Source organism: Micromys minutus (assembly GCF_963924665.1).
Source record: "Micromys minutus genome assembly, chromosome: 25".
In the NCBI taxonomy this organism is placed as follows: Eukaryota; Metazoa; Chordata; class Mammalia; order Rodentia; family Muridae; genus Micromys; species Micromys minutus.
In genome coordinates, this window is record NC_137960.1 from 40,026,040 (window position 1) to 40,039,561 (window position 13,522).

At 44.5% G+C, this 13,522-nt stretch overlaps 1 protein-coding gene across 1 annotated transcript in view; it reads left to right on the forward strand.

Annotated features, from left to right (window-relative positions):
- The window catches only part of CDC40 (cell division cycle 40), a 49,679-nt gene that overhangs the window by 32,247 nt on the left and 3,910 nt on the right, over nt 1–13,522 (forward strand). Inside the window, exons 6-13 of the mRNA XM_080937654.1 lie at nt 735–831; nt 2,384–2,523; nt 3,217–3,291; nt 5,073–5,118; nt 6,903–7,004; nt 8,158–8,273; nt 8,510–8,643; nt 13,222–13,298. Of these exons, the coding sequence (XP_080793780.1) occupies nt 735–831; nt 2,384–2,523; nt 3,217–3,291; nt 5,073–5,118; nt 6,903–7,004; nt 8,158–8,273; nt 8,510–8,643; nt 13,222–13,298 (787 nt within the window). The remainder of the gene's footprint in view (nt 1–734; nt 832–2,383; nt 2,524–3,216; nt 3,292–5,072; nt 5,119–6,902; nt 7,005–8,157; nt 8,274–8,509; nt 8,644–13,221; nt 13,299–13,522) is intronic.

Here is a 13,522-nt window from a genome sequence, read left to right on the forward strand (position 1 = left end):
CTGTCACTCAGGGATCCTCTTGCCTGCTGTCCTTCTGATCCTGACCTTGTTACTAGTGTCAGCCTTGCTCTCACACTGGGATCAGTAGTGACTTTACTTACTAATTTACTTTTAAAATCTTAAGTTTTATCTGTATTGTCTTCTAAAAGATCCTTGTGAAGTTTATAAAATAGAACTACAGAATTCTTGCCTGCCCCTGTACCCACTGTCTGTGAGAGCTGGGGACTGTTCAGGTTCTGGGACACAGGGACAGACAAGACCAGGATAATTCTGTCCTAAAGAAGGTGCTGTGCCAGCTGCTCCTACATCTGGCTAACTTTGTAGTGTCTTTCTTTAGATATCGTGTCTGGACTTGTTTATTATCAGTATGGATTTGCTGTTTCCCTGTCTGCCCCTCCCAGATTTCCCCAGTAAAGCTGGTCTCAAATCCATAATTACTGCTTTTCCTTGTCTTGACAATGTAAAAGCAACTCAATGAAAACAGCATTGTGCTCCAAGCTCAGTGTCCTCTGAGGCCAGATTTTCTGATGGCTAATTTGCATGATTAGCACACATGATAAATTTATTTCTAGGCATTCCAGGAGATGGGGAGGGAGGGAGGGAGAGAGGGAGTATCTCTGGTTGTGGCAGAGTCGCCATTGCTGTGAGCCTCATTATGAAGGGTAAATGCCAGCAGTGGTGGGCATGATGAGATCTTGGGCACTCATTTTAATGCTCACTGCCTTCTTTCTTAGGAGGAACAAAAGGAATTAGATGAAATCACAGCAAAGAGGCAGAAAAAAGGCAAACAGGAAGAAGAGAAACCTGGGGAGGAGAAGACAATCTTACACGGTAGTATGGTTTTCAAGCATCTTTATTTTCATGAAAATCTTGATTTTTTTCTCACTCCATATAATACCCATTGCTCATACTGTTGGCTGCTGTTACGTAAGCATCATATTAAGAACGATTTGCATCCTACAGCAGTCACCATAGACCTTTTATTGAAAGGGAAATGCAGCATCATCAGTGGTAAGCACAGAAGACTGTTTTAGGTATTCGTGGATTTTTAAAAAGGAGTAAAGAAGGAACTTGAATGGACCATAAGTTCTTTCCTAAAGTAGATTCCTCACGTGTATCAGTTACTTCACTTCATTTTTAATCCAAGCCAAATACTCATGGATCATCTAATGCATTCGCTTTTAAAACCTGTTTGCATCTGAGCAGACGAGAGTTGACCAGACTTGCAAATGGACTGTAAAGTACACGTCCATTAGGAATTGTTACAGTCTGATGACCAGAAGCTTCGACAGTGAGGGGTTCAGTACCAGCGTGAAGTCCTTAGCCTTCAGGACACCAAATGGTTTCTCAGACTTCAGTCTTCTTTCCAAGGCATCTGGTTAGTGCTGTGGTGCTTAAATCCTTAAGTTCTATTAGCAAAGTGCCAAAGATGAAAATGAACATTTGTACTAATGAAATGGAGATTCTTATTGATTTTTACATAAGAACTAAATCTTGGTTGAATATTTGATACTTTGAGAGGTAGAGAGCATTTTCATGTTTTTCAGACTTGATCAATATTTTGATTTTAAAGTCATCACTTCTGAGAACACCATTTTGCATGGATACATAGTACAAAATGGCTGACAAACATTTAGGTCCATTTGAGAAGTTGTTAGAAAATTTGTCCTAATTCCAAGCCAGAACTCATATAGTAATTTTTAATGAAGCTCAAAGCAACCACTCAAGTAGCAGCTTTTTAAGCCAAACAAACACAATCCAAAGGTAGCCTGCCTATGTGTGTACATGCTAAGGAATTAGGTAGGAAAATTGAAAGTCATTGTCTTCAAAAATGAAACCATTATGTGTCCAGAACAGCATAAAGCTTTGTCCAGTGCTTGCACACAGTGTGCAGCATATGCTGACACTTCTGTAAGCTGGGCTGGTGGTACAGAACTGACAGCCTGCCTGCCACCTGTTGACGTTTCCTGTAAAGCTCGCCGTGAAAACAGGCAAAGGCAGACAGAAGTGGGAAGGTGGAGAAAGGAGCGTCCACTGTGAACTCTATAACAGAGACTCGAGGGACTAAGTGGTGTCTTTTCTTCCCTCGTAATCGAATTGCAGTGAAGTCTTTGTCACTAAAGTGTGGTCGAGTGAGAGAACCAACCGCAGATCTTCTTTAAGGGCTCTTACCTCTGGGGTACTTAGAAACTAAACTCCTACCTTTCAGCGTAGTGATAGGAGGAACTCCGAGAGCTTCCTCGTAGCCAACTCATGAGGTTAACCCATCAGCGTATCATGATCTAAGTCTCAATGCGGACAGTAGACCTGAGAATTTATTTAAAGGATACAGATTTCTTGACTATGGTTTATGTTTATTTATGGCTTTTTTTCAACATTTTAGTTAAAGAAATGTATGACTACCAAGGCAGGTCCTACCTACACATACCTCAGGATGTTGGTGTTAATCTACGGTCATCTGTGCCACCTGAAAAATGTTACCTTCCCAAAAAACAAATTCATGTGTGGTCTGGACACACAAAGGTAAGGCAGTTGAATGTTGTCATTATACAACCCAAAGAAAAGCCAGTGCAAAGCTTCAGCTGCAGATACAGGGCAGGAAGACAGAGGAGGAGCATCAGGTTCAAGGACTGTGAGACAGGCTTTGTGGGTTCCGGTCCTCAAGGCCATCCGGGTTGTCCATGATGTAAGCTTTATGGGTCACTATCCAGCCCATATTGTTACTTGTCCCCATCCCCACAAGTTCTGCTGCCATCTGCTTCCTCTTGGCACCACGCAGTGAGCAATGGGCAGATGGTGCTGCTTAGCCTCATAATGTTGCTTTGGTTCCTGGGTTATTACATGCCAGAGAGTAGATGTTCCTTCCTTTCAAATCCAAGGTAAAGTTTAAAATAATGCAGATATCTGCAAATGTTAGAGGCCGATATCTTTGTCTTCTGCACTGTTCCAGCTGTTAATTTCCAGATTTTTTGCTAAAAAGAAAGGATGACAGAAAAGGGAAAGAAATGGGACATGGAGCCGTTTGACCGGCCCAGCACGGGGCAGTGAAAATCTGAAGCCTTCACTAGCTGGGGTTGAGATAAGGCCTCTGAGAACACTGATGAAGGCTAGTCTAGAACCTGACGGTTGGAGAAAGGAAAATAGAAAATTGGGTTTCTTCCGGTGGGTATGCTGTCCCTAGCGTGCTCCGAGTGAGAATGTGATACCTTCTTCTAGGGTGTCAGCGCAGTGAGGCTGTTCCCTCTTTCCGGACATCTGTTGCTGTCTTGTTCCATGGATTGTAAAATTAAGGTGAGTGTTAATTCACCCTGAGGATACTACCGAGCCAGTGCTCTTGTGGTTGTTGAGCAATTAGAGGCTAATTATTTTCTATTAAGCCCTATGGATGTAGCTATTTATGGACTGCTTCCAAACCTGTAGATGCAGACATGGCTCTGTGGTCCAATTGGCTGGACTCTCTTTAAAGCTCAGACAACTGATTAGGATATAATCTAATCACTTTGGCACTGGGCACATAAATATTGAATCAGGAAGAATGCATTTTTTATAGAGGTTATGGATATGTAACTGAGTTTGTTTGCTCCTCAGTCTGTCTGAGGAAGAAGAGACTCATGAAGAAAAGTGCCCTTCTAGAGAGTAGACAGGACCAGTTCTTTTATCCAGCAGAGCTCTTGGTGCTCTCAGGAAGTGAGGGCCATCTGAACCTTTCTCCCAGCCATAGTGAGGCAGGAGAGCTGTGGTGTCAACCCTGTATGAACAGGGCATCTTTGAAACCTTAAGTTTTAAAGAACAGTTGGTAGTAACTTGGTGTCTCTTCTGCAACCAGACCGTTGTGGCGGCTCAATAAATACCAACTATAGTATTCTTGTGGCTTGGAGAGTCAGATCGTTAAGGCTTTATCCTTTTTAAATATTGATGAGTACTATCAGTATACAAAGCCGCTGCTATTAATGGGAGCAGCCATTCATTTGTGATAAAAAAACAGTTTCTCGGAAAATCTCTAATTTCCTTTAACTTTCACTTTATCCATTGAGATTACGATCTTCCCTTGGATCAAGAAACAAAATATAAAGTTGAATATAGCTGATACCTATAGACATCCGTTAGGAACTGTTACATGAGGAGGGATATAAGGTCATTGAAATTCAGACCGTTCCTGGGAATGATCTTTGCATCTTGATGTAACACAGGCAAGCACAGGGGCCGACAGGAAGGCCACGGGAGGGGAGTGGGGCAGGAAGAGTAGAGTCTGCTGGGGAGGGTGGAGAGACCCAGTGCTGACCCAGCGTGTGCGGGAACTACTGCAGCTTTCTGGTTGTCGGAGCGTAAAACCTAAGAGGAAGAGATAACTGCAGGCCTAAGCAAGGGAGCGGGGCCCGGAGGGCCTGGCCCGGCATGTGCAGGACCCGAGGCTTCTGTCTGCTTAGCAGTAGGTGCTCAGAAGTGCTTCCTGTCTTAGAGCACTAGCAACATTGTCGGGGTGAATGGAAGGTAGACAAGCAACATGTAGCTTTGAAGCCTTTGTATTGATTTGCTTTAGATACGATTAGAATTGTGAGCCATAGATACTATTTTCATAGATTCTATACGTTACCCAGAAAATACTTTTAAAGACACATTTCAATATTAAAGTGGTACATAACAGCAGTCCTAATAACATTTAATTCCTTTAAAAATTAGTTTGTTACAAAGGTAAAAGCTGTTCCTCTGAAAAATACATAAAATATAGGGGGAAAACAGTAAGAAAATAAAAGTCCTCGGATAAAATGCATGTGTAGCTGAATCCTCTTGGTGCTTTGATGTAAAAGAACCTCCTTGAGTATAAAGAATATGCTTGTGTATAACTGTATCCCCACTGTATGTTCAGTAATTAAGTCCCCTGCACCCACAAAGATGTGTGCACACATAGCTAACAAATGACTCTTGTTATTTGATAAAGACTTGTATTAAGCTTGATATCCCTAGGTAGAGCTTTGCTCAGTGGCAGAGCACATTCTTAGTATACATGAGGTCTAGTTCCTAATGCCATAAAGAAAGCATTAATATTTTCATGTGTTTTTTATTTTCTCCAGCTATGGGAAGTTTATGGAGACCGGCGCTGTTTGAGAACATTTATTGGTAATATTTTTTTTTCTCGCTGCCTATAAATCTGTTTAGGATTGCTTTTGCAAGAAAGATCGCGTCATCAGCAGTGATTTTACTGCCATGATGTGAAAGAGAGTGTGCACAGGCGCGAGCTGAGCCGTGAAGGAGCAAGTCTCTCTAGGCAGGCCAGGAGGACTAGGGAGGCAGAACGGTGGGGGCCGAGCGTAAGAAAGTACGCTGCGTTAGGGACAGCGGACAGCGTGCAGTGCTGATCTGCCAGGGTAGAGGAGAGGGACAGGGTGGATAAAAATAGAAGGGGGTCAGAGTATGGAGAACCGTCATGCTGCTAATGAACGAGGCTGCATCCTGCAATGGCACTGAAGAGCCATTTAACAGTCCCTTCTAGAAAGTAGTGGGATTGGAAGAGCACAGAGACTGTGGCAGTCTGGAGCGTGCTCTGATAGGCAACCTAGGAGGAAGAAAGAAACCATACAGCTATTCTATTAGTCTCTATTGAAAATGCAAAGAGATTCAGTAACAGGCTATGAGCATACAGGGCAGAAACTGTCTTCGATGAGCCAGGGAGGGGACGTAAGGTTGGACTTGTTTAGTCTGAGCAGCTAGTGCAATCCAGTAAGCAGTAGCCTCAGGCGAAGCTGTAAAACAAGGTCAGGAGCTAGCAGCTGAAGCCTAAGAACTGTGATTGAAAAGCTCCTTGGAGATAAGAAGTCGACCAGAGGAAGGACAGGCTGTGTGCCAGCGCTGCCTTTCTGACCAGGAGGCCTCTGTCCTTGTCGCTTTGTGCCACTTTTTCCAAATTTAACTGTGCCACATTGAAGGGCTGTGGATCACAGTGACTGTTTTTAGATTGAAGTGGGAGTCTGTTCTCTCATGCTGTGGTATCCATGTGTGGGTACTCTGTGCAAACGGATACCAAGATACCACACCAGCACACAAGACTTCTAGGGAAACCATCAAAATGTCCCTCAGGTAAGGTAGATTTGATTTCCACCAGCCTCACCTATCCTGCCAGAATATTCTTAGGGGGAGCAGGAATCCTCTACAAATAGCTGCTCTGTAGAGGGACTTTTCGTTGCCAAGCTGGTTGCCATGGCGCCCCTGCTGTGCGGCACCCACCTGACAGGAGTTCTGTGCTGGGGGTGGCTCCAGGAGACAGCCCGCGGTTGACAATCTGAGCTGTGTACATTTTGTGAAATGATTTGTGTCCTGGTCATAGTAAAAGATGGGCATGCCTGCTTCGGTTAGCTGCCTTATTTCCTCAGATCTGCAAGGAACTGGATGGCTCTGGCAGGGTTGACGTCCAATACAATATAATCAGTGTCCTGAAGTTCATTGTTCCAGAATAACATCTTTTAGAAAATACAGCCCACACTATAGTTTTGAATCACTTTCTATGAAACTAAGTAATGTGATCACCAAAATGCAGTTCCCGAAGGAGGGGACACTTCCTGGACTGAGGTTTGGGACACTCTGAGGAAACTGAAAGTGAGCCTCCCAAGCCCCCTGCCTTCCTTTCACTGACAGTAATTAGAATCCTTGCTAGGCAGTCATCAGTGTGTGTGTTGTACATTAAAAAGATGCCACAACAAATTACAAACCAGAGACAGCTTTCCTCTCAGTTCTTACCAAAGTGTTGTTCCTCACCTACCTGTGAGCACCTTGGAGGAGTAAGAACAGCCCCTACCCCAGCCTCCCTGTTGGGAAGCCAGATGGAGCCGGGCTTCCCGGAGACCGCTGTCTAACTTCCTCTGTGTCGCAGCTCCTGTTCTCACCACCACTTCTGGCTCCACCTCTAGGTCACAGTAAAGCCGTGAGAGACATCTGCTTCAACACTGCGGGAACACAGTTCCTCAGTGCAGCCTACGACAGGTACCTTAAGCTCTGGGACACGGAGACAGGTAGGCGCGTCTTACTCTCCCGGGCTGGCATTTCTGTGCAGACTCATGTCAGAGTGGTCCCCTGGTGAAATGTCCCCTTCTCCAAACTTCGCTTCTCCTTACTGGAAATCAGCTGCTAGCACCAGCCTGTTTGTAGACTGGAACTCACCTGTATAACCAGTGCTCTCCCTGAGAAGGGCTCTTCTCACCTGGATGGTTACACAGCAAACACGGAAGGACAAACAGCCGCAGACTGTTCTGGGCACCATCTAATTGATCTCTCTGTCCCCCCAAATACCCAGTGCAGTGCATTGCACAGACCAAAAGAAAGATTTAGTCCATTTGCCCAAATTGATAATGTTGATGTGAATTCCCGTCTTATGTGATTGGTCCAGTGTGGTCCAGTGTGGACCAGACACTTCTTCCGTCCCCAGGGCTTACAGCTCTACAGCATTGAGGTGCACATAAAGTAGAGAGCACACTGTTTAGTGGTGGTTTTCAATATGGCAAGCTTATACAACTTTGTTTTAAACACCTCCAAGGTGAAGACAGAACTTTCTAGCGTGCAGTAGGGTTCTTGCACCCTTTTCTAGTCTGCGCCACATCACAGGAACCACAGAGCCTTCGCCTGTCCTTAAACTCGCTGTGACAGAGCCACAGCTTCTCTGTCACTCATCGCGCAGCTCGCTGTAATGAGCTGCTCTCTCTCATGTCCCAGGAATGCTTTCTGTCCTCAAAACATCCCCCTGCAGTGACGTCACGAGGATCCGTCTCTAGCTGAAGGGTTGGTCCAGCGCGTACATTATCGCCTTGAGGTCGGCTTTCCCGCTGAACTGAACGTTTACCAGTTTTGCCACACTGGCCAGCCAGTCAGCTCCCAGGACTCATATGTCGCTCTGCCCTCGGTGCTGGGTTTACAGACATGCACATCCATGCCTGGTGATTCAAACACAAGTCCTCATACTTGCACAGAAAATATTCTCACAGCCCCTGAAAAAAACTATTTTTAATCATTTCTTTAAATGTATGAAAAGTACCTGTGTAGTGTTTTTTAAGTGTCAAGCTGCCCTTCCTCAGTGAGTGAAAACGACTCAGTGTTCACTAGGTCTTTGTGCCGCTGTCCTCTGCTGGGAGTCAGACTTATGTTTCTGTTTAATTTCACTCTTTGGTCTAGGGCAGTGTATATCAAGATTTACAAACCGCAAAGTACCCTATTGTGTCAAGTTCAATCCCGATGAAGATAAGCAAAATCTCTTTGTGGCCGGGATGTCTGATAAAAAGATCGTACAGGTACGTCTTTGTTCAATATGTCTGTCAGGGTTTGTGAGCTCTAGATTGTAAAAGGAAAGAGAACCGTGTTCATTTTGTTGAGGCTTGCCACTCTGAGCATCCACTTGTGTTGCAATCAGAAGGCAGTAGTCGGTCCCTAAACATGGAGTGCTTAGCCGTCTTCAGTTCCGAAGTGTATCTGGCTGGTTCTGTGAGTCCTCTTACCTGTGTGTGGCTTCCCTCTTGTTTCTGCACAGTGGGACATCCGCAGTGGAGAGATTGTTCAAGAGTACGATCGGCATTTGGGGGCTGTCAACACGATTGTCTTTGTTGATGAGAACCGAAGATTTGTGAGTACATCTGACGATAAAAGCCTACGGGTTTGGGAATGGTGAGTCTTCATCAGAAAAGTCTGACTTATGAAACAAGCAATTAAAAGATTATCGCCAAAGCTTGAGAATGTGCAGCAATTTTCATGTCTTCCAGCCAAAGTGGTTTAATTATTTAAATGCTGACAATTTGGAAATTGAAATCTAAGCATTTATAACTATCCTTCACAGTCCTTGTAGACTTGCCCAAAAGTACAAGGGTTTGGACCTGGTTTGTTGTTGTTGTTGTTGTTGAATAACTCATCTCATGTCATTGGTGTAGGGGTGTCAGATCCCCTAGACTGGAGTGCAAACAGTCGTGGGCTGCCATGTTGGTTCTGGGACTGAACCAGGGTCCTCTGGGAGAACAGCCTGTACTCCTAGCTGCTGAGCCATCTCTCCAGCCCTGCTTCCATTTTTCTTATTTCTCTCTCTCTCTCTCTCTCTCTCTCTCTCTCTCTCTCTCTCTCTCTCTCTCTCTCGTGTGTGTGTGTGTGTGTGTGTTTGGCTCCTGTTTCCAGTGGTGAGTTCTAGAGAGCACACTCAGGTCCTGAGGTTTGAGCAGCAGTACTTTCAACCACTGTGTCATCTCACTGGCCGCCTCTTGGAAAATGGCGGGCAAGGTGTAGAATGCTTGGCTACATTTGGTTATGTGAGAGTCACACATAGAGCTCCTGGCCTCAGAACAAATCCAAGGAAAATACCAATTTTTTTTTAGGGCATTTTGTTCTCTTAGGGCCTGGTTTGTAATCATCTGCTGTAAGTTGCCTCAAATCATCAGCTTTAAACACTTTGCTTGTTGAATATAATCAGAATATATTGACTACTTTTTTTTATTTATCAAAAAATTGTTTTTCTAAAGTCAAAAAATAAATCCTTAAGCTGGTTTAATTAAGTATCTTGATATTTTTGTGATTTAGTTGCAAGGAAATCAGTAGTAATTTTCTAATTGAAATCAGCTCTGGGTGGGTCCCAGCTTGTATTTATAGTCAGTCACAAAGAACAACTCAGTGGAGACCACAGCCTTGCCAGGACTAGAAAGTGCACCTTCCCCCCACCCCCACCCCTACAAGTGGCAGTTTAAGAGAAAGCAGGCAGCCTTGAACCACAGCCAGTGGCTTCCTCCTCTGACTGACTCCCAAGAAAGCAGAATAGGCCCTCGGTATTGGCAGGAGAATTGAGGTCAATTCAGATTCAGGGCAACTGGCAATTTGTGCACCAACACCAACCCTTCCAGATTATCCCAAGGACACTGACTGGACTTTGTAATAATCTTACCTTAGCTGAATCCTTACTGTTCACCGTTCAAAACTTAGGTCTTTCGGCCTAGAGATGTAGCTCAGTGGGAGAGTGCTGGCCTAGCATGTGCGAGGCCCCCAGATTCCATTCACAGTGAAAGAAAGGAAGAAGGGTAGGAAAGAGGGGAGGAGCAGGAGGAGGAGGAAAGGGAAAGAGAGGCTGTTTCTTATGGAGACTCTGATGTGGACACTACATGTCTTTGTTTTGTTTTGGTGTCATTTGGTTTGGTTTGGTGTGGTTTAGGTATATGCATATGGTGTGTGCACACAAGTGAGGGTGTACACATGACCATCCACATGTGTGCAGAGGCCAGACAAGGACGTGAGTGTCTTCCTCAATCTCATAGTCATGCCTTGCTATTACATAGGTGCTGGGGGTGTGAACTCAGGTCCTCACCCTTGCACTGCAAGCACTCTTACTCACTGAGCCATCTCCCCAGCCTGACAAGGTGTGTGTGTGTGTGTGTGTGTGTGTGTGTGTGTGTGTGTGTGTGTGTGGTGTGTGTGCATGCACATGTGTGTGTGTATGCACATGTGTGTGTGTGTGTGTGTGTGTGTGTGTGTATAGTGGTTTGATTTTACTTCAGATGTCTGTGTCTTGAGTTGCTATTTCCATCATTGAAGGTAGAGTGGTGTAAAAGAAAGTGGTTAATATTGAGATGCTATACCGGTTAGAGCGCTTTGAGATACTTGTGTAGAAGATGCTCTGACTAAATTAAGGCAGTGATATTCGAGTCCTCTTTTCCCTCTCAGATACTGAGGAACACTCCAGAAAGGCACACTGCTGTTTTGTCACACAGGAGGACATGCTGTGGATTTCCACTTAGCTGGCCCTGCCTTCAGAAGTCAGCCCTGATCTACTCACTAATGAAGATACAGTTCTAGAGCTAGTGCTTTCTGTCTGTCAGTCACTGAGTTAAACGTTTGATATGAACTCTTTGATCTAAGGTGCAAAGCAGTCTTCTGTGTGATGCGCTCTTTCTTTTTTTATATAAGGAAACTAAAATAGTTAAAGTGGTGTGCCTAAGGTTATGTAGAGCATGAAATGGCCAAAATTCAAACTGTAGGTCAGACTGATTGCAGAACTTTTTCTTTGGATGGTGAATGGGGACACGTGGAGGCAGAGAAGGTAACTTGGAGAGCCAGTCTCAGGGCTCTCTCAGCTGCTCCTGAGTAAGTGCTGGGGATTCTGGAAGGAGGAAGAAGCCCTAAGCCCAGGGCAGACTGGGCCCAGCACTGGGGCTTTTCTGTAAGAGGTTCTCCAAACTCATGTGACCTCTGCCTCGTAGCATAGCGCCATGATAGAAAAAGAGAACCAGACGGTTCGGCGGTGAAGAGCGCCAGCACCCACATGGCAGCTCAGAGCGGTCTGCACAACTCCAGTTCCAGGGGACCTGATGCCATCCTCTGAGGTCCACAGCCACCAAGCACACACACAGTGCACAGACATACAAGACACACACACACACACACACACACAGAAAGCTTAGGGAGCTGGCTTTCTCTAGCAGTGCCGAAGGAGCGTGGAGGTTATTCCAGTGTGGCCAGTGAGTCAGCTGAAAGCGTGTCACTGGCCATGGGGGCTTTTGTTCTGATGGTTTTATTTTTGTCTTTTAACCAAAGGTATTTATTTTGGTAAAATATTTTTAAAGAACTTTTACAGAAACGGATTAACATTGCTGTATATCTTGTATTTGTATAATGCCACAGCCTTGTTAGCTTTCCATAAGTTCATCTCCAAACCAGATTGTCTGAAACCTGTCCCAGCCTTGTTATACCGAATTACAGGATCTAAGTAGAAAAATGGCGTTGTTTTTATGAAGTTCAACTATACCTAGTGGGCATTTTTGCCAGAAATAATGAAGTTCTAAGGGCAGCCGAGATTCATTTCTTGTTCTAGGGGCAGTAGCTCCCAGCCTTCCTCACGCTGGAACCCTTTAGAACGGTTCCTTGTGTTGTGCTGACTCCCAACCGTAAAGTCATTTTTGTTGCTACTTCATAACTGTACTTTTGCTATTGTTGTGAACCATGATGTAAATACCTGACATGCTCCCCTGTGAAAGGGTCATTTGACACCCTTCACACCCCTCCCAAGGGGGTCTGTACCCACAGGTTGAGAATGCTGTTCTAGTTTAGTACCAAGACTTTTTAAACTAGGGCCCTGGAACGTTTTTCCTATGTTTACTAAAGATGTGAACCTAAAATAGGGTTAATTCGTTTAGAAAATGCTCTTACTTCAACTCGTGTTATAAAACTCACTATCAGTGGTAAATGTGAGGGGGTCATGAATCCTTTTTAAAAGGCAAGGCTCCTGCACTTGGGTCATTCGGAAAGACAGCTCTCACCTCGCTCAGAAACATGAGTCCTGAGCTGATAAACATCACTTCCCTGACAGGAGTCTCTTTCCTCTGGACAGTTGTTCCTTCTGGATGTTGGATAAGTGAAAAGAGAAATCCACAAGAGAAACAAAGTACAATTATTTTTCAATTAAACAAAGTATTGAAACTCAAATCATACTTTAAGTTGAAATTGCTCTTCGCCCCGTGTGTTCATCAGATTACGCCTCCCACATGTCACCCCACACAAACATCGTTGGCCCCCTAGGGAGCCATAATACCAAAACTTTTTAAGAATTACCAAATATATTTTATTATAGAGAACAATAAAAACAAAAAGGGACCTAGTACATTTGGTTCTAGGTTGATGTGATTCTGAATTTGTTTTATGTTCAGGCATTTTTATCATGAAGTTTTGTGTTCTGTGTTTTGCCTTTTGTCCTGTAATATGCACCTTGGATGTGTTACTTGTCAACTGTAAATAGGCTTGCTAGTGAGCACTGAATCTAGACACTGTGGCCTGGGTCATTGTTTCTGAGCAGATAAAACTAGCAAGTGCAGATCCAGCAGCTCTGCCTGCCGTCCCCACTCACTGCGGAGGGCTTTTGGACACTCCCACTTGTCCACGGGGTAATGGGTGAGTTTGGCCGGCAGGTAAATCCCACTCCTCAGAGGTCTGCTCAACGCCTTGCTTCTGCCCACAGCCTTTCAAGATGAGTTCAGCATTTAAGGATGTTTAGCAACAGAAGGCCAGAGGTTAGGTCTCATAGTTAGAAAGCAGAACCACTGACATGTTACAATTTCCATGAAAGGCAGTTGTAAGATAAAAGCCTTTTAGTAATAAAATCCCATCCTGGAAGCTTAATGAAAAGGCAAGTTGCTCTTATTTGGGTACATTGGGGTAATTCTTCCAAATGTGCTTTTGTGAATTACTGGTTCTAATATGTATGCTATTTTCGATTTGTAGGGATATCCCTGTGGATTTTAAGTATATAGCAGAACCCAGCATGCACTCAATGCCAGCAGTCACTTTGTCTCCAAATGGTGAGTTGGTGCATAGAACAAGTTAAAATGAGTGTCTAAGACACGGAGGAGCTGCTGGGGCCGCAGGAGCCCTGCAGCTAGGGAGTCAGCATGCTGCCGTCCTTGTGTGGGAGGCCTCTTCAGAACGAGGAGCAATTACCCATTTTCATATGGGAATCACTGCGCCCACTCTCTTGTTTTGAAAAAAAGAAAAAGACTCACTAATTTATAGTTAACGTTAAGAA